This window comes from Lampris incognitus, chromosome 5, assembly GCF_029633865.1.
Source record: "Lampris incognitus isolate fLamInc1 chromosome 5, fLamInc1.hap2, whole genome shotgun sequence".
NCBI classification, from domain to species: domain Eukaryota; kingdom Metazoa; phylum Chordata; class Actinopteri; order Lampriformes; family Lampridae; genus Lampris; species Lampris incognitus.
In genome coordinates this window covers 16,184,476-16,205,670 of record NC_079215.1, presented here as the reverse complement: position 1 = coordinate 16,205,670, position 21,195 = coordinate 16,184,476, and the positions used below count along the sequence as shown (strand labels likewise).

General features: G+C 40.9%; 1 protein-coding gene and 1 long non-coding RNA gene across 2 annotated transcripts in view; both read left to right on the top strand.

The window, feature by feature from the left end:
- Nucleotides 1–11,547, top strand: part of abcc10 (ATP-binding cassette, sub-family C (CFTR/MRP), member 10) — a 45,987-nt gene extending 34,440 nt beyond the window's left edge. The window contains exons 15-22 of the mRNA XM_056281117.1: nucleotides 319–662; nucleotides 1,233–1,402; nucleotides 3,574–3,734; nucleotides 5,552–5,805; nucleotides 7,090–7,235; nucleotides 8,820–8,917; nucleotides 9,112–9,224; nucleotides 9,684–11,547. Coding sequence (XP_056137092.1) covers nucleotides 319–662; nucleotides 1,233–1,402; nucleotides 3,574–3,734; nucleotides 5,552–5,805; nucleotides 7,090–7,235; nucleotides 8,820–8,917; nucleotides 9,112–9,224; nucleotides 9,684–9,819 — 1,422 coding nt within the window. The 3' untranslated portion in view covers nucleotides 9,820–11,547. The remainder of the gene's footprint in view (nucleotides 1–318; nucleotides 663–1,232; nucleotides 1,403–3,573; nucleotides 3,735–5,551; nucleotides 5,806–7,089; nucleotides 7,236–8,819; nucleotides 8,918–9,111; nucleotides 9,225–9,683) is intronic.
- Nucleotides 11,548–12,308: 761 nt separating this feature from the next.
- On the top strand, nucleotides 12,309–17,324 carry LOC130112250 (uncharacterized). The gene is made up of 3 exons (XR_008810220.1): nucleotides 12,309–12,362; nucleotides 16,997–17,048; nucleotides 17,215–17,324. It is a non-coding gene; the product is annotated as an uncharacterized LOC130112250 (long non-coding RNA).
- The last annotated feature ends 3,871 nt before the right edge of the window (nucleotides 17,325–21,195 follow it).

Genomic DNA, 21,195 nt, shown 5'->3' with positions numbered 1-21,195 from the left:
GAATATTTTATTCATCCCCAAGGGGAAATTGGATGTATTTATAATATGTAAAATACATTCTGAGTTCTAACAATCCAAGAGAAGTTCCATGTAAGTGTAAAAGCATACTTTGCGAATAAAGCCTAATTCTGATTCTTTAAACTTTATTTCCCCTGTCAATACTTTACTTCCTTTCTGTAGATTTCACTTTTTCTCCTTAGACTTCTTGCAGCCTGGCCAGGAAGTTTAGAACACATGAACTTACCAAAATCCAAAGCTGACTCTCAAACCTTGTGGTTACTCGGCATTTTTTCAACTTCCTGTTTTGCTTGTCCTCAGGCCACAATGACCTTCTTCGACATTACCCCACTGGGCTGCATCCTCAACCGCTTCTCCTCAGACCTATATAGTGTGGATGACAGCCTGCCCTTCATCCTCAATATTCTGCTGGCGAATATCTTTGGGCTGTTGGGAATGCTTGTAGTGATGAGTTACGGCCTGCCCTGGGTCCTTGTGCCCCTCCTGCCCCTGGGTCTCCTCTACCACCGCACCCAGCAATTCTATCGGCACACCTCGCGGGAGCTGAAGCGCCTGTGCAGCCTGACACTTTCCCCTGTCTACTCTCACTTCTCAGAGACACTAAGTGGGCTCAGCATCATCCGTGCCAGCCGAAGCACCATCAGGTTCATGCTCGGATATACATGCCCGCTAATATAGTTATTGATAGATTACTCAGGGCTTGAGCACAACTGGGCAGTCTTCTGTGTGTCTCTGAAATGCCACTTAAATTGTGAATGTGAAAACTTTCTTCCTGGTTTGCTAAAATGCTTCACTGTATAAAAAAATACAAATAACAGCGCCACATTATAAAGCTGTATGTAGATTTGATATTCACATTTTCGTATACAGTGCAGCCTATCGTCCCACCAGGAAGTAATTTTTACATTTAGGGTTGTCCACCAGTCATGTCACTGGCGCACACAATTTTGGCGGCGTTTAAAAGACACACAGAAGACTGCTGCTCAGAGTTATGGCTGCTAATGGACTGTTATCCTTGCAAAATATATGTTCTGCTATCTATAATATATAGAGAGATAATGTTGGAAATTGTAATTGTCTCCCTTTAAATTGTAAACATGTTGACATACTAAAGTCCTCATGACAAATATCTGTTAGCTTAAAAGGATCATGGTTCTTATTCTGATCTCCAGATGAACCTGATGAAGTTCTTGTGTTCTTTGTGGTTCTGTCAGGTTTGAGGAGGAGAATGCAAAGCGCCTGGAGCAGAACCAGCGCTGCCAGTTCCTTAGCGGTGCTGCCATGCAGTGGCTGGACATCCGCCTGCAGCTTATTGCTGTCACCGTGGTGACAGGCATCGGCGTGATTGCTGTCATCCAGCACCAGTTTGGTTCTGTAAACCCCGGTGAGAGGCCTTAGGCACTGCAAGCAATTTTGGTTATAGTGGATTAGTTACTTGCAGAATTTCATTCTGAAATTAGATATTCAGCTGTTACACTGGAGTATCCTTAAAATTGCATTCAGCAATATTTGATATTAACAGTTAATCAAGAGGCTCCCTGTATTGCAAAAGGATCGCATGTACTGCTGATAGCACTGAGAATCAAAAATGCGCTGTTGACAGTTTTCCTTAACCTGAGGCAGACTTTTCCTTCACTTTTTGGCTAATCGTTTACTTTAGTCGGCCTGAAGATGGCACCTCTCCCCTTACAATAGTACCAAGGATAAGCCACTTGCCATCTTCGGGCCGAATAATCTAAACAATTAGCTGAAAGTGAAAGGGGATGCGAGCAATCATCCTAAAATGGACATAGCTTTCCTTAAAATATGCTGATCACATAGAGTTAATAACAAAAATTGTGGTACCCCTGTAATCTTACAGGACATCTTTACTACTCTGTGCAAAGAGTTTTTACATTTCAAATTCAAATTACAATACCAAGCAAGAATGGGAAAAGTTAGGGTAGACGAAATAAATTATCTATCGAACAATATAAGAATTCTCCTATCTATGTCAAATTTGCAAAGTTTAACAAAAACAGACGTTGTTGTACTTTACAGTGTATAACATTTGTATGATCAACCCACTTTAATTTACTGTCAATTATGGTACCAAGATATTTGTAAGAGGAGACTATTTCTACTTTACCAGATATAGCAGTTTTGATCTGAGGTCCCTTATCTTTTCTGAAGTCAATCAGCATGTCCGTAGTTTTGTTGACATTGATCTCAAGAAAAGAAGCCTCACACCAATTAAAAAAAAATCATCAAGGACTGCACCATGAACCCTTTCAGCACCTTGCAAGAGACTAAGTAGTCTAGAGTCATCAGCATATTTGATGATGTACCTGTTGGGCTGCTGACTCCTACAGCTGTCTGTATAGAGGATGTGGAGGAGAGGGGAGAGGATGCAACCTGAGGGGAGCCAGTGAAGGAAAAGTGTTCATCAGAGAGAACTCCATTAACTCTCACTCTCTGAGACTTGTTAGTTAAAAAGTCTGATATCCACCCAGCCAGCCCCAGGTTCAATTAGGTACTGAGCTTCTCAGCAAGCAGGTGGGGCTGGATGTTGTTGAATGCGGATGAAAAGTCCACAAATAACAGTCATGTATGGCTGTTTCCTTCCTCTAGGTGTTCATAGATGAAACTGAGAGGAGTTAAGGTGGCATCCTCTATACTACTGTTTCTCCTATATGCAATTTGCATAGGACATAACAATTGTGTGGTTTTCTTGAAAATTATGCATTTCATTATCTTCTCAAAACATTAAATGTCCAATGATTAATTTATGCTATTCAACACAATTATGCTATTCTTAAACTATTTTAAACTATACTATTTTATGTTTTGATTAATTCTGTTAGACTTTGACATTTAGATAAAATAAACATTAAAAAAATCTAGGATTACTTAACCTGGCATAGTTCAGTGTCACTATTTCCTGATTTTCCTGGCAAGACTGTTTCCCTGCGTATGTCATACAATCATGGTAGTGTGGATTGCAAATATTACATCTTTTTGTAAAGGTGTCAACACAAACATTAAGATGGATGAAAACTTATGTATCTGGGTACGCGGAAAAAGATTTTGCTTTTTAGCGAGCCACAGTACAGGTTCAGTGAGATCTAGCTTTCAGAGGAGAAACAGATGGGACAAGGATGATGCAACATCCGCACCATCGCTGTTGGCATAATGTCTAGTCTTGAAAATATAGTGAGTTGTTTGAGCATATAAAGGCTGTACCTTGTGTCATCGTCTATACTTACCATATTCAATATAAATCAAGGACGGAGTGATTAGCAAACAGGGTCCAAAAGTCCTGTTCAATTTTATGTAGAAAATGGAAATCAAATGGGTCTGGATGTGCATCATCACTTTAGAGGTCTGCTCTATTTTCTCCTCTACAAAGGAGCAGAGATATGGGAGGCAATAAAAAAAATAAGTTGCAAAACTGGAACGCCTCCCATGTTTCTCTAACATCTCACTGTTTGTGTGTGTGTGTGTGTGTGTGTGTGTGTGCGTGCGTGCGTGCGTGCGTGCGCGTGCGTGCGTGCGCGTGTGTGTTGTCCCTACCAGGCCTAGTGGGACTTTCTCTGTCCTACGCCCTGTCCATTACTGGCCTGCTGTCTGGTCTCATCTTCAGCTTCATCCAAACAGAGATGCAGCTGGTGAGCGTGGAGCGCACCGAGGAGTACTCCACCTGCCTGCCTACTGAGCCGCAGCATGAAAATTCACAGGTCAGAACTAGACACGGACAAGTGCTACTACTACTACTACCACCACCACCACCACCACAACTAGTATGACTTTCAGAACAACCGTTAAAAAGTGCAAAATACAGGTCGTCCGGGTAGTGTGGCAGTCTGTTCCATTGTCTACCAGCGCGGGGATCACCGGTTCGAATCCCCGTGTTACCTCCGGCTTGGTCGAGCATCCCTACAGACACAATTGCCCGTGTCTGTGGATGGAAAACCAGATGTGGGTGTGTCCTGATCGCTGCACTAGCACCTCCTCTGGTTGGTCTGGGCGCCTGTTTGGTGGTGGTGGGAGAATAGCGTGATCTTCCCATGCGCTCTGTCCCCCTGGCGAATCTCCTCACTGTCAGGTGAAAAGAGGCGGCTGGTGACTCCACATGCATCGTGGGAGGCACCTGGTAGTCTGCAGCCCTCCCTGGATCGACAGAGGGGGTGGAGCAGTGACCAGGATGGCTCGGAAGAGTGGGCTAATTTGCCGGATACAACTGGGGAGAAAAGGGGGGGCGCAAGATAAAAATAAGTAAAGAACATTGTAAAATTAAAACAAGAAAAGGATGAAAACTAAAAGACAAGAGGAAAAGGAATAAGAGGATTTGGGGCTGTACAAATAAATTTTGACTTGAAGGAATGAGATGAAATTAAAATGATGAAATTAGGATGGACTTAGAAACGCTTGGTGAGAGAAACGGGTTAAGGGTGTTTTTTAACAAAATGACAGACTGCTCGCTTGAGGTAAGACCCACTCAAGGGTCAAACCCAGGGTCAGTGGGGTTTTCTGCATGTTACCATTAAGGTATTACCACCCTTTTCTATTAGAGGCAGTCGGCGGTCTTCATTATTGTGCATTTATTGTGTAATCAAGGTTTTATTGTTATGTGATAACACCAAGAAACAGCATCTCATGGCTGGCCCGTGATGCAACCTCTTCTACAGTGGTTGGTGTTCAGCGCTCAGATGAGTTATTGTGAATATTAATTCATTTAAAACAGTCATGAAATGCTAGTGCACTTTCAAATTCTTATTACAGTTTAACAATTCCGTGGTGTTACATAGACCGTAATGTCTTGTTATGTTGTAGTGTTGTTATTCTATATTAAGTACACTGAGAGAGCCACGAAACCGGAGTCAAATTCCATGTAGTGCAAACCTACATGGCCAATAAACATGATTCTGGTTCTGATTCTGGTTCTGGTGACATACTGGAAGTTGGAGTCTGGTTTAGTCTGGACATGCTGATTACAACCTGATCACAGCTGCTGAATGAACGTGTTATACAGGAGATACACATGAATATACAGCAGAGAGAACACGACAAAAGTGAAAAGGAAAGCCCCTAAACACATCACCACTTCGTTGTTTAGGGTCTGGTGAACGCGCTACTCTATCTTATATCTTATATGTTGTTCTGTTGTTCGGGTCTGCAGAAAACATTTGCTGGCTAGCGTCACATTGGTCTCATAAGGAGTGAAGGTCTTTGCTGTTAAGTGGATCTGATGGTGTTTTCTTCATTTTTATGTCTTCCTACTTTGTTTTTACATCTGTGTTTTTAAAATGTATGTACTTTTTGTACTGATTTTTTATGCCTTCAAGGCCAGGTCACACTTGAAAAAGACCTTGTCTCTGGCTTCTCTCCCAGTTAATGTAATAAATGAATAGACAAGATAATTGAATAAAAATAAATCAGTGATAATGAGGGCCCTGTCTAATTCATCTAATCATTCAGTTTGTCTCTATCTGACAGTAGGGACTCTATCTAAGGTGCTTGCCAGTTACCTCCAACTCTGGTTGTTTGTTTTCAGCTGCCCCTGTCATGGGCGGAGCGGGGCTGGCTGGAGTTTCGGGGGACGGTGCTGGCCTACAGAGAAGGTCTGCCCAACGCGCTGGACGGGGTGAGCCTGGTGGTACGGCCCGGGGAGAAGGTGGGAATAGTGGGGCGCACGGGCTCTGGCAAGTCCACCCTGTTCCTGGCCCTGTTCCGCATGGTGGAGCTGACGGGGGGAAAGATCTTCCTGGACGGGGTGGATATCAGCACCGTAGGCCTGACGCAGCTCAGGTAGGGCGGAGAAGGAAAGGGAAACAGGCGGTGTTATATAAGATTAACTTTTGTGGCATACTGGTAGGATTACCTTGTTTTGACTCACATGCTCTGTATTCAGCAATTCCAAGACTGGTTTATTTGAAAGTCCAAATTTAAAGATTTATTGAACAAAATGAAGTGTCTTGATTAGAAAATTGCTGTAGTAATTTATATATATATAAAAAATCCTTAATTGGATGCCTCATTTATGTTTGGGTCAAAAATTTAATTTATAATCACTGCTGTGAAAAACTGTTTTTTCTCCATCTGGCCATTCACACCTACTAAACCACACACACACACACACACACACACACACACACACACACACACACACACACACACACACACACACACACGGCTCACATGGACACACTTCTCCCTATATACAGTGCCATAAACATATATAAAGTGCCATCTAAAAAGAAATATAATATAACATAAAACAAACAATACTCAAAATATTCCATTAAAAATATTCTCTTGAATGAAAATAATATGAATAAATTTAATCCTTCATGTTTACATAACCATATCCAAATATGAATTATGGCTCTAATAGGTATAACAGGGTTTTCTTTGTGACATAACAAAAAAAATGATGAATAGTTAATTTTAGCTGTTTGCTGACCTGCTGAGTGGGTGGTTTCAAGCCGGCAGTGTCAGCCGTCCTGTAAGCTTACTGTTGGTAATATCAACACTGAGGACCAGCTTTATGGAGATTTATGGTGGCACTGCCTGATGTTCTCGTTGAATGCAGGGGCAAGTGTGCGAAGTTGGTTTGGTTAGGTTTTTCTCTTTGTTTGTTGAACTGGGTTTTCTGTGCAGCCCCCTAAACACAAACTGATCCCAACATCAGATCCTGTGTGTTACTGAATATGTAACAGATGGCAACACACAACTTCATATTCCTCGTGTGTGGACATACTTGGCTCATAAAACTGACTGTTGCCCCTTTTCCACTACCTGGTACTGGCTCGACTCGACTTTTTCATTTTCCATTACGGAAAGTACCAGCATTTTGGTAACTGTTACCACTTTTCTGGTACCACCTTTGTCGAGGTTCCGAAAAAACTGGAGTGGGTACCAAAATCAGTGCAGACCAGCTACACTGAGGGGGTACTGTTACGGTAATGGGAAACGACACTCTGCGAGTCGAGTCGTGCCGGTACCATATAGTGGAAAAGGGGCATAAGACTCTGCCTCCCCCCAGACTAAAACAACTTTGTGTGTGTGTGTGTGCCTCTGGCTCTCCCGCAGGTCAAGGCTGGCTATTATCCCCCAGGACCCCTTTCTGTTTAGCAGCTCCATCAGGGAGAACTTGGACCCGTGCGGGCAACACTCAGACCAACGCCTGCTGGATGCCCTGGACCACTGTCACCTTACCAATGTGGTCGACAGAATGGGTGAGAGTCAAGAGAGACCTTTTTAATGAGAACCGGAGGGTGATGGACAGGGTACAGCTTATGAAGCAGTTGGTGCATTTGTTTATTTTTGGTTTTTTTTTTTTTTTTTTTAAGCCAGCAGTCAAGTTTTAGGTGACATTTCACAGATTTTGCTCCACTCCTTATGTGACGGATCTTTTTTTTTTTTTAGCTAAAATGCTCTCAAACAGATTTGAAAGTTTTGTTCTCTATCTCTCAAGGACCTCTGTGGATAGTCTTGGTTTTACCAGGAGGATGGTCATTTATTTAGGTCAACCTGAAGTTACTTTTTCCGAAATTCTATGACAGGTTCCCTTGAATTTATGCTAAAATGGAGCTAAAATCAAAGTTGTTATTGTAAAGCTATATTAAGATTTTAATGATGCGCTACATGATATTTCTCATTTGGTAATCATTTAACATCACAAGTTCCATTAAAGATGGCACACATTTTGATGGACCCAACAGTTGTTGTCATCTTGAAGAACAAACTATAATAAATAATAATGATGTTGATAATATAGATTTTATTTATAGTGCATTTACTAGTCACAGTCCCAGGTCTTCTCGAAGACCTTATATGGACCTTATGTAATTTTATGTAGACCTCAACGTGAATTTTTTTTTTTCAAGAAAAAATTGCATTAATTGTTGCAAGGACAAGCGAGGGGCTTTTTTTTATTTCTTTTAAGCGTAGCACATTTATTTAAAAGTCATACATCAAAAGGCTATCACAGAAGAAGACAAGCTATGTTCACCGACGAGGTAAAGTAAAATCACTAAACAGGAAGTCCCCAGATTACGAACGAGTTCCGTTTTTGAGTCTGTTCGTAAATCGAATTTGTATGTACTAAGTCAGAACGGTTCACATCTAGCATCAGTTAGTCAAATGTTTGTCTTCGTATTTAGTATATATTTTACCTGAAATGTCATAAATATAATAATGCAGTAATAATGATAAATGTAACTACAGTACAGTATTTAAAGCCATGATTACAAGGGTAAACACATGAAAAATTGAAGTCAAAACACAATGCACACAACTATGTTTACATGATGCAACTTAAAACGGCGACGACAGCGTGGCGTTGTTCTCCCTCGGGCCAACAAACCGCCTAAAACACGCAGTGTTTTGAGCATCGCGCAAAGTAGTCCATCCAGTCATTAGTATGAACCATTGTATCTAACTAATTTTTAAAAAATAATAGGCTTTGCTTAGGTCGGTTCGTAAGTACGGGCATTCGTAAGTCGGGTGTTCACAACCTGGGGACTTCCTGTATTTGTATGCAACTCCTTTATTTCCCGGTTTGGTGCCCGCTGGCAAACAAAATGCAGAGTGAAAACAAGCCTTCTAGGGCACTGATCTGAATGGCGACAGTGTCATTCTCCTATAGCCGTCACACTATGCTGCCAAAATAAATTTGATATGTTAAAGCAAAAAGATTACCAGGCGCCACTTTAACAGAACAGACGGGTAAAATAGATGGTTTTGAGGCAACATTAAGACTCAGTGCAGTTGCTCAGATGATATATGTCTGTCTGTATGTGTGTGTCTGTCTGTCTCAGGTGGTCTGGATGCTGAGGTGGGGGAGAAGGGAAAGGCTTTCTCTGTGGGCCAGAGGCAACTGCTTTGCCTTGCGAGAGCACTGCTGACCCAGGCCAGCGTAAGACGCAGCCGCAGGCATCCAATTGATACTGACTAACTGACTTTCACCCAATGTTCTGTCCACGTTCCTCCTGGTGGCGACCCCAGCTATTCTTGACCTGCTTTAATCACCACACCCTGTTAACATGTGAAGAAATACTATAATACATGGTAAAGTCCTTACATTTACTGACACGCTTGGTCGTACCGCAGGTTTTGTGCATCGACGAGGCCACAGCCAGTGTGGATCAGAAGACGGATAAACTGCTGCAGCAGACAATCAGAGAGAAGTTTCAGGACAAGACGGTCCTCACCATCGCCCACAGGTAGAAATGTTGATTTAGCCGTATTTCAAGAGTTCACTTTCACAACTGAACATTTTGTTGTAAGTGAAGGGAAGTCATCATTCAGTGCCTTTAGAAATACAGAGGGTTTTGGTTCATGTTATAATTTTCCCAACTATGGATTTTAATTTTGGGAATTTTTGTTTTTAAGCATTTTGTGATCGTAACAAAAAGAGACACAGTGCGCACATTTCACTATCAGATGCAAAATTATTTGTATTGAATAGGCTGCTAAGCTTTTGGTCAGTAGATCAACAGAGCATGTCTGCACAACCAAATGAGCCTTTGAGCCAAATGAGTTCCAAGTTTTTTAAAAGAGTAGGCGTCTCTGTTGTTGAAAGTGAATTTTTCATGTCGGAAGAAAGCATTCGTAAGTGCATATTTAAGACACATGTTTAAAATGATTAAAACTCACTGAAAAGTTTGTCTGTCTTTAACCAGGATCAACACCATCATGGACTCTGACAGGGTGCTGGTGATGCATGCTGGGAAGGTGGCTGAGTTTGACACGCCTGTTGCTCTCAGCCAATCTGAAGAGTCCATCTTCCACAGGCTGGTTTGTGGGAAGGGACAGTGACATGATGGAATGACAAAGGACAGTAGAATGTTTTTGTCTTTTATTTTTTACCCTCATTTATCCATGAAAACTACAAATGACACATTTGCACAAGTTCCTCTGGGAGGCTGCTCAGTTCAACCCCGGTTTTGAACGTCGGCCACTGAGCAGTTCCACCAGTGCACTTTGGGGAGTATATGCCTTGCCTAAGAGCACATTGTAAGGTGGCTGTTGAAGGTCGCTGAGCTGTATTTGTTCCTTTTTCCCAGCTCATTCAGTGAAATCCAGTACTGGTGGGAGTGTGGGAGTTTGACCCAGGATCACTGCAATAGAAGAGAGTTTTCCCTCAGACTGCTACAGGGATGTTTTCTCCGGCTCTTTGTGGTTAAATAAGTTTGAGCAACAAGTTTAAAATTATCGGCTTTATCAAGATTACTTTTTAGGCAATTATTACCATTATTCGACAGGACAATAAAGATGGACAGAAAATATAGGCCAGAGAGAGAGGAAGAGATATGCAGCAAAGGCCCTGGGTTGGATTTGAAACTCGGGATGATCTGCTCAAATCTGAGCCTACATGGTTCATGGTTATCCGGTTGAGCTACCATGACGTCTGGAAATTTTGTAATTATGTAAATTATGTACTGTTGTTATTGCGGTTGAAATGCAAGGCCAGTTAAACAACATGGAGTCACCAGCTATGTGTGAAATTGTGAGTTTTCGCTTAGCGGTGACTGCTTGACACGAGGGCACAGTGGATAGGCCAGGGATCTGTTTGGCTACCTCATCTCGGAGACAGAGCCACTGACCTTTGACCCTTTATGCAAGAGTGCACCATCGGAGAGTTCAGGAGTCTTTTTTTCCACACCTACTTAAAAGGTTATCTGAATAGCCCTCTAGATGCAATGCTTTCCCCCATAATCAAAACACACTTCTATAAATTGGGTTTTATGCAGTGACGTTGCTTATATGCAGTGGGACCCTTTGAAGCAGCCGAAATTACACACAAGTGAGGTTTCTCTTTGTATACCTCTGCACAGAGAGAATGGGATGACTTTCAGCTGTCGGGTCATTCAAAGGTTTCTGGCCAGTATAGAGACCACAGTGATCCCAACATCAGTTTGTGATGTAACCGTCCTCTCTTTTTGTAATCTTTTTTTTTTTTTTTTTTTTTGGTACTTGTTTCGTTCTGTAATTCTGTTACAGGTCTGATTCTTTAAGCGAATTTAATTTACAAACTTAACTTGACTGACATAGTGGACAGTACAGTTCTCCATACCAACTTCAACGTCAAGGCTAATCACAACTGGCTGTTATCTTCAGTGATGTTCTGTCTTCTAATTACACGAGTAATCAATTTAGTCTGTTTCATTAAACAGACTATTTGACTCGACGCTTGGCAAACGTTCATATGTACAAAATTCATAATTATACCAACTCTGTCCACACAGATGTTTTACTTGATTTATTTCACCCAACTGTCAACGACTTAAGCAAGACACTGTGCATGCAGCACTTGTGTGCCTATAGGCAATTTTGGCACCAAAATATTCAATGCCTGTGTATACACTGTAACTATATTTTAACATGGAACGATGTGATATATATTCGTAAGTTGTTTTATTTTTTGAATGGGTTCTGTAAAAATGTTGTGGGAATACAGTTTAGGGGGAATTGTTTTCCTTGCACAAACCGTTTTCAGTGTTGGTCAACAATATAAAGGTTTAAGATATTAAAAAAAAGCACCTTAAACTTTTTTTATACGTTGGTGTCCTTACCTGTGTTCTGTCACGTGGTTGGCCCGGTAGTGTGTTGGTGCACGCTGGTCAATCAAATCAGTGTTTGTTCATGGGCGTGGCGGCAGCCGGGGTTGTATAATCGCCCTCTGAAGGGAACGGATTTATTTCGCTGTGTTCGTCTCTCGTGCAGTATGTGGTGTGTTCAAGTGGAGCGTTGTGGTTTTGCCCCAGAGGCTTTTCAGTGATCAAAAATGACTCATTACCTTGAACACTAATGCCCCACCCTTGGGCACAACACCCTACACAGATCAGTTTTTGTCATGTCAAGATGTCCCTCTCCTTGATGCGTTATGTCCCGTTGACATGGGGAGTGTGGTTTATGACCCCTCTCTTCTTCCCCTGTTATAATGCGTCAAAGTTTGGGGGGGGGGGCATGTTATAAAGCCCACCACGAAAGAGGTGGCGTGCTCGGTGTTTACTTTGCGCGAGCCAAGCGCGCTCGTGTGACCAAAAAACCCAACCCAAACAAAACAAAACAGCGTGGTATCCATTCAGATGGTGTGGGTGTGGACATGGGTGTGTTTACGGGTCGGTCGCACACCGCAGGTGGAAACCTGTTTGTCGACTTCGGGTTTTTATTTGTGCCCCGTTTCGCCGAGGCAGACGACCTGCCGCAGTCCTGCCGGAGTCCACCCGGACCGAAAACGACGTTACACCTCTCCGGCTCGGCTGACACCTGTAGAAATAATAATAATAAAAAAACAATGGATGGGGGGCAAAAACAGCAAGGAGGGCCACTGACAGATCTGCCCGAATCATCATGAAGTAAGTAGTTGTTTTTACTTTGTAAAAGTTGCGTGAAGTTATTTTACGGCAGTTCCCGGTTACACGGTTGGCAGAGGCGCGGTGACGTCATCACCCCCAGTAGTTTCTGTCGCGCCTCGGTTTCTATTAGAAGCTGTACGTGGGAAGTTGGGAAGTTTCGCACCGAGGTTATTTCTTGGTAACCGGGAACTGGTGGGCTGTGTGGATGGTTTTTGTGAAGCTTTTGCTGGAATTTTGATCAAAGAACAAAAAAATATGATTATTTGGGCTTCCACTAAGTACAGCCCTGTTTGCACTCAGACTGACATACAGGTCTATATTTTTTCTTTTAATATAAGTTAAAATCTTCTCTGAGGGGAATTATCTAGTCCTCGTGATGCATGTGTATTGTGTGGGTGAATGCCAGACAGTATCAAGAACCAGAATAAAAGTAGGTAGCCTATCATGTTTGCACAGTGTGTTGAATTTTGATCCCCCCCCCGTGACTTTAGTGCAGATAAATTGAGAATTTAAGGGGCTTCATAATACATACATGTAGTTCTAGAACGATATAACTTAAAAGGAAACGCATCATAATCAACCAACACACAGTCCATCAGTGTGGATTGTGTTGGGTCTGTCACCAGTGCTGCTGCACAGGCTATCTCAACTTAAATTTGTAGGTAATTTGATGTATTTTCTGCAGCACTCAATGAAATCCTCATGAATTAAGTTTTCCAGGCAGCTACAACAGCAAAATAACAATTGTTTTCATCTGTCATTTTTACTAACTCTAGTGTTGAGAGACAGTCTTAGTTTTGGTCACATGGTTTTAGTGTGCAGGCCCAATCTGTGATTTAACTGACCGTATAAAATTGAGGTTATATTTACGTACATATTTCAAGAGTTTGAGTTATAGATGGGTGGCATGGTGGTGCAATGGTTAGCCCAGTCTCCTCACAGCAAGAAGGTCCTGGGTTTGAACCCCGGGGTAGTCCAACCTTGGGGGTCGTCCCGGGCTCATCCTCTGTGTGGAGTTTGCATGTTCTCCCTGTGGATTTCCTCCCACAGTCCAAAGACATGTAGGTCAGGTAAATCGGCCATACTAAATTGTCTCTAGGTGTGTGTGTGTGTGTGTGTGTGTGTGTGTGTGTGTGTGTGTGTGTGTGTGTGTGTGTGTGTGTGTGTGTGGGTGTGGGTGTGGGCCCTGTGATGGCCTGGCGGTCTGTTCAGGGTGTCTCACTGCCTGCTGCCCAATGACTGCTGGGATAGGCTCCAGCACCCTGAGAGCAGGATAAGCGGCTTGGATGGATGGAGTTATAGATGGAAAATATGCATTTTGAGTCTTTGCCAACTAAAAACAATTGAACATATGGGCCTGTTTGCCCCTATCCTCACCAGTGTAAACAAACCTTTACAGCATCAGAAAACACCAGAGACTCAAGATTTAGTTGTTGTTTAGTGTCGGTCCTTGTGTTAAGAGACCCATCAGTCAATTTGTGAGTGAAAACAGGTTGCAGTCCTGTGTTTCGTGTTTTGGTAATGGGGCGATCCTTTGGTTTACATTTAAATTAAGGATTGTACCTTTTTAATTTTTAAATATTGATGTTTTTGAAAATTATTATTTCAACTCTTTCAAATGCTAAAGAGATCGAGAGGAGACATTCCTCTATGCCCGTGTGGCCTAATTTTGATGAACTATGTGAAAACACAACATTAGGCCAGAAGAATTAGTATCTGAGCAGATTTTTATTAAGCCTCTCACCATAGTTTGGCTGATTGTGACAATGAATGTAATAGATCATCCAGCTGATCCTTTGCAAAGTCTGTCACATGATTAAATTAGCAAAATGATGCTGCAGCATGTTGCAACTAGAGCTATAATCTGCATAGGCAGGAGAGAGGCGGGTGTGGAAACGCCCAACAACAGAAAATGTGTCATGCTGTCCTGAATAACCTGCTCCTGGTTTTCCCATGTGCCTCAAGGTAATAACTCACATACCTTCAAGGTGCAAAGCCAACAGTGTCAAGTTGCAATTTACATATGAAAATATGTCTCTATTCTCTACTGTTTATATTTCTGGATTCTCCTTTTAGTGAAAAGGGGCTGAAGGGTTTCTGAAGAAGTGTATTAAGTGTTCATAACAAAATGAACAACCCAGAGTTTGGAGATGTGCTCTCTTGTTGAACGGTTATTGTCTCTGTTGTGCAAAAAAAATAATAATAAAAAATTGCATCCTCTTTACCTTTGGTAGCCGTAAAGAGAATATGAATAACACAATCTGGATTCAGCTGGTCAGTTCATGTCACTGAAATACAGACAGTTCTTCCAGATTTAATGTACAATATAAGTAAAGCTGGGTGATATGGAAAATGTTTGTTTGTTTCTTTATTTACACATAAAAAAATAAAAAATGATACAATATATATAATTTGAAAGAAAATGTGAGGGAGAATTGCCTAAAAACCCTCGAGGGGCTTGAAAAGTGGCATTCCCTAGGCAACACACTATATAGCAAGAGACAGAGACACAGTTCAGCACAGCACCCAACAACAATGCATCCCATAAACACCCATAGTCACAAGACACACACACACACACACACACACACACACACACACACACACACACACACACAAGAACACTCATTCATGATACATGCAAGTATACCCAAACACTAACAGACTAAGAACATACACTTGTGATACGGCTTAGAGTTTTCATAAGACAACGATAAAAGAAAACAAACAAATAATATATATAATAAAAGAAAAACAAGTGATATTCATAATAGGCCTTTAGACTTATATGACAAAGGAAAATATTGGTTGGACCCAGCTTATATACCAGCTTATATAGGCAGACCATATGGAAAATATTGGTTGGTTAGAAGCAATTTCTCTTAAACTGCCGTGAAGACAAATAAAAAAAAATATAACGGCAGGGAATTTCATATTTTGGACCTTCGGTAGAATATACTAAACTGAAATTGGGAAGTACCGGAATGGGGGGGGGGTCTAAGGAGAGAAGAACTACGTGTGGAAAGTATATGAAATTGATAATTGTATGGAAATATGTCATGGAAAAAGGGGGGAGGGTTCTTTTTAAGGAACGATGAACAAATAAACCAATCTGGAGATGGTTCGCTTGATAAACACTGAGGAGACCGAATTGAAGAAAGAGACGCTGAGAGGAATGTCTTTGATATACACAATTTATTATTCTTAGTGCTCATTTCTGAAGACGGTATATGAGCTGACGTTTGGTCTGATGAGTACTAGCCCAAGCTATATTAAAATAATTAATATATGGATAAACCATTGAATAATATAACATAGTGGCGATCTCAGTGTTGATCAAGTGATGGGTTTTGCCTAGTACACCAATACTCTTGGCCATTTTCGTGGTTATGGCCCTGGTATGAGGTTTCCAAGATAAGGATTCATCAATTAGAATGCCAAGGAATCGTGTAGAACACACATTAGTTATGATAATCATAGGGAATTTTACATGATAGTGATATATTATATATCTGCTTAAATATGCTAAAATACCGTGTTTGAGAATCCAACTGAGGTTCATCAGACGAGCTGTTTCAGAATGTAAAGTATGATATCAAACCAAAGCTAGTTTTCAAATACTCCCTCAAATATGCCAGGCTTCATTCTGTGGGAACTTTTAGGTAATAGATACTCTGTTAATATGAATTCTGACAACCCAAATTGTGTCTCACAGTGTGACAATATCTGAATTTCATCCTGATACATACCCTAAAGAGATGAGATAATACTGAGTTGTTGCCCAGCCCTAATTATAAGCTTTGTTATCTTGATGAAGATATTCACCTCCTTTGAACGTTCTCCACATTTTTTTCCTTTTACACCTCCAAATTTTATGCATTGGAATATTTTGTTCACCCTTCTAACACAATGAGTTTAACACATGAACCAAAATATTGTAGCGAAGTTGCTGTTTTACCCATCAGGCACTGCGTGCAGATTGTCAGTTGTTATTAAATGTTTTGTAAGTGTTTTATGTGGTTTCATGTGTTTATGTGATTACTATTTGTTGTGGTGTAATTGTAGTTGTCATTCTGTTGTGTTGTGTAACCTTGGAACTGAAACCCTGAACAACTTTGTTGTTCGAGTAGATAAGAGCCATGTATTGTGTCACATTTCCGTAAGTTCTTGTTTCTGTGTGAGGTCAATAAAGGGGCTGCAAAGTTACCTTTGTCGTTGCTTCTACGTTCGCCACAATATATTATAAACACCCCCTTGCCCCTATAGTAACTATGCAGCAGTATTAGCTTTGTACAGTTAGATTTTTAAATAAAATGTTATAGTCTACCTTGCAAATTTGCTCCAACTCTGCATAATCAGATTGAAAACCAACAGTAACTTGATGTTGTTGATGTAAGTTGTTAATAATACAAAGGGGACGAATAGTTTCAGCTAATTTTCAAGTGTTTCATTTTGATATAATTCCGAAGACATCTTCATCATACTTTATTACACATTTTATATTTTAGAGAATTCATGGAAATAGGGAAAAAATCCCATTTAAATATTTTAATTTCACTAAATATTATGTTCCTTTATGTCCTCATGATTTGCTCATCATCTAAACACTTGCTTCTATTTATTTCCTCCTATAGGTTTGACACACAGTAATATTTTATGCCACCGTGACAGCAGCGCAACATCATGGTATGAAACACTGACAGACTGTTTTATGTGGAACTACACAAGTTGAACATTTCATTACTTTACTGTGATAGTCCTAGTCAAATTTGGATGAGAGCAGAACTTCCTCGGTGCTACTCATATGCAGGTGTGCTCGTGTCAAACCACACTTTTAAACGTTTCCCTTCAGCCAACACACCGGAGGGGGCGGAGCCTCTCCGAGGGGCTGACCCTGGAGGAATCAGAAGCGGGTGGACTGGTCATCTCCAACGTCACTAGCGACTCCTCAGCCAATCAGGGGCTCAAGAAAGGTACAAAGTCTCCGCCTGTTAATGCACCTATTTTAGGTATTGAACCAGTCTGCCCTGAATTAATAATATGACAGTATTTTGACTCAATGAAAATATCCTGAAGTGAAAGTATCTGAACGGTCATGTTTTAACAAGTTGTTTGGCACAAGAAACACCTTGGAGATTCAGCACTGACGATTCACCTGAATTGGAAGTGCATGCTTGCATTTGATCTTAATTAGTTTGGCCATTTCAGGGGGGAAACAAAAACAAAATAATTGTTCATTCCAAAACCTTTCTAGGAAATTTTTGTTGAAAATTTGTTTTGGATAGCTGCTATGGTGCAAATCTCAGTTTGCTTTGGTGGTCCTTAAACTCAATAGAGCCAAGCAGTAAAAATGCCAGGGTTAACAATAATATGTGTGTTGGGAATGAACATTTTTATTATTATTATTATTATTATTATTGTTGTTGTTGTTGTTGTTAGTAGTAGTAGAAGTAGTAGTAGTAGCCATGGTAGTATTATACATTTTATTTATTTGAACTTAATTGAGTACATTACAGTCACGTTAGGAATAAAACTAAGTGCTACAAGTAGAAAGTAGAAAGCACACAATAGGCAAAGCAAAACTTTCTCATCAGGAAATTCTTTTAAGACATGTACTAAAAGAAGTCAGAGTCTGTGATGCCCTTGGTCAGTCTGGAAGAATATTCTAGGATAAAGGATTTGATTCCAACTGTTCACAGTATTCACAGTACTTTGAATACTTGAGAGACCCTGGATAGACACATCCAAGACATGTCAAGTAATATAGTTTGTTTTTTATTGTTATGGTTTGTTTTTACAAGCACACATTTCTTGTTTTGCAGGGGATGAAGTTGTGGGGGCTGCAATTAACTTTGATGACTTATCCAAAGAGGATGTGTTAAAAGTACTAAAGTTGATGGAGCCATTTAATGATAAAGTCCAAGTCTTAACAAAAAACAACCTGAGCAAGAGCCTTGGGAACCTTGACAAATGTACCAAAGGTCCAGAGGAGGTTTGTGCACCACATATCCCATCATGTCAAAGAGGATTAACTAATGTGAATGTGAATGAATGAAATTAAAAGCAATAAATCATTTTGTTACATTCATTCAACAGTGGTTTGCAATTTCAGCAGGAACACTACTACTGGTGCAAAATTAGAAGTGAACAGTTCAGAATGTTGCTCAGTATTAGACAAAATGCAATTGATCAACATATTGATATTGGCTGAACACTTAGAAATATTGTTTTTATCATGAATAAGGTAAATACATTTAGTTCCATGGCAGCCAAAAGAAAAATAATTACCATTGCCTCTACAAAACAACTAAACAGGACCAGATGAATGAAGATGCACAGAATAGTGATATCTTACATGTTTCACCTACTGAGACTTATATTTCCAGATGCTGCAGGATTCCTATAACAGACTCTACAATGCCAAAATCAAGAAGTTCATGAAGAATGACTATCTCTGTGCTGAGGGAGGCTCAGTGAATGAGGAACCGAAAACAGACTTTTCCAAACGCAGCCGAAAAGACAACACTGAGCTCCCTCGCCTTGGAGTGGACTTTGGCATTCTGAACTCAAAGGGATCTGACATGGAAGTTCTTAATCCTTCAGAATCTGGTACCATTACAGCTTTAACTCCAGAATCAAAGGTTTCAGAGTTTGGGGTCACAGTGGAAACACCTACCACAGATGTGGACAATGGAATGATTGTCAAATCTGCCAGTGAGGACAATTCATTGCCTTACACCAATCTGAACATACCAGAATACTCTTTGACCAAAGGCTTGGATGGAACCTTGGAGGGTGATGCTAATGTTGGTTTATCTGGCAGGGATCTGAACCCTTCTCTATCTAGCCTTGACTTGAGCATGCCAGCTGGAAATAGTGCTCTTGCTTGTGCCTTGCCCAAACCGCATTTGACATTTCCGGACATAAACTTAAACAGTCAAGATGACAGTGATCTGGACAGGAGGATAACTTCACCTGAGGGAAAGCTTGCTAGGCCAACTGTTGACATCAATGCCCCAAATGTGAATATTGAAGGAACAAACAACAAATTCAAAATGCCAAAATTCAAACTGCCAAATTTAGGTCTCTCTGAACCCACTGTAAGTGGTTCAGAGAGTGAGGTAAAGACACCAGATATAAGTGTACCAAATGTGCCCTCAGGTAATATGAGTTTGAGGCCTTCAAAGAAGCTCAAAAACCCTGACCTCGATTTGGATAATCCTTGCAGTTATGTAGAATTATCCAAGGTCAGGCTATCTAGTAGACTGCCGAAAGGATCAGATGTTGACCTAGATGTTGGTGTAAAGGCTTCCAATGTGGATCTTAAAACTACTTCGCTGCACACTCCTGCCATGAGTCTGAATGTTGATGCTGATATGAAAACACCTAACTTGAAGCTCAAAAACCCCAAGACAAATGGTGAGATTGATGCAACTGTGCTGAGTCTACCAAAGGTTGACCTGAAAGCTCCAGAAATGGACATTGACTCTCCAGATATCAGTATCAAAGCCCCATCAGGTAAATACAAGGCACCAAAGTTCAAGATGCCCAAATTTGATGTTCCAGTGCTTCAGAGTGGAAATCTAGAGGAAACAGAGGTGAACTTGTCAGCACCAAAGTTTGGAATTGGAATTGTGGAACCAAATGTTGATGTTAATTTACCTTCATCTGATGTCCAAAACCCCACCCTGAATGTTGGTGGTCCATCTGGAAAAAGGCAAATGCCAGACTTTAAGATGCCAGGATTTGAGCTATCAGAGCCAAAAGTAAAAGGGCTCGAATCTGAGTTGGAAACTCCAGAATTGGACCTCTCTGGTCGTAAATTCAAAGCAGGGGTTAGCCCCCTAGACAAAAGGTTGCCTGATATTCATCTCAAAAATCCCAAGCTGGACTTTGAAGCCCCAAATATGGATATTAACTTACCTTCGGGTAAATTAAATCCTCCCTCAAGCAAGTTTAAAATGCCCAAATTGGAACTGTTTGGCACATTACCAAAGAAAAAAGATTTGGGGATCAACACAGGTGTGTCAACACCTAACCTAACTCTAAAATCCCCCAAAATAAAAGCGACAGATACTCCTCATGTGAATCTACCAAATATGGATGTCAAATCTCCTCATGTAGACCTACAGACTCCAGATGTGAACATTGGGTCACTCAGTGGAAAGTTTCAAACACCAAAACTGAAAATCCCCAACTTTGACCTATCAGGTCCAAAGGGACCAAATATGGAAATTAATGGAGATCTAGACAGACTAACGTTGCCATCAGGTAGTCTCAATGTAGATTCACCAGAATTTAGTATTGACGCACCAACGCTCAACCTCAAAGGACCAAAGAATGAGCTGAAAATTCCTGATTCTGATACTGGTAGTCCATCAGCAAAATTGAAACGGCTAAAGTTACAAATTCCTGATTTTAAACTGTCAGGACCAAATTTAAAAGGACTGGATGCAGACTTAAATACCCCTGAATTTAATCTTTCAGTCCCCAAACTGAAAGGGGGTATTGTTTCCCCTGATTTGAGTTCACCAGAAATTGATCTCAAAGCCCCAACCCTGGAGAAACCAGGTATTGACTTGTATGCCCCTGGCATGAATATTGATGCTTCTGGTGAATTAAAGATGCCTAAATTTGGGGGTTCGGGTACCATATTTAGCGCACCAAACATGGATATAAATACAGATCTGAAATCACCAAATCTGAGTCTCAAAGCACCAAAACCCAAGCTTGATATGAATACACCAGACATGAATCTTGGTTCACCCAAAGCAAAGTTCAAAATGCCCAAACTGAAAATGCCTAAATTCAGTTTGCCAAGCTTAAAAGACCC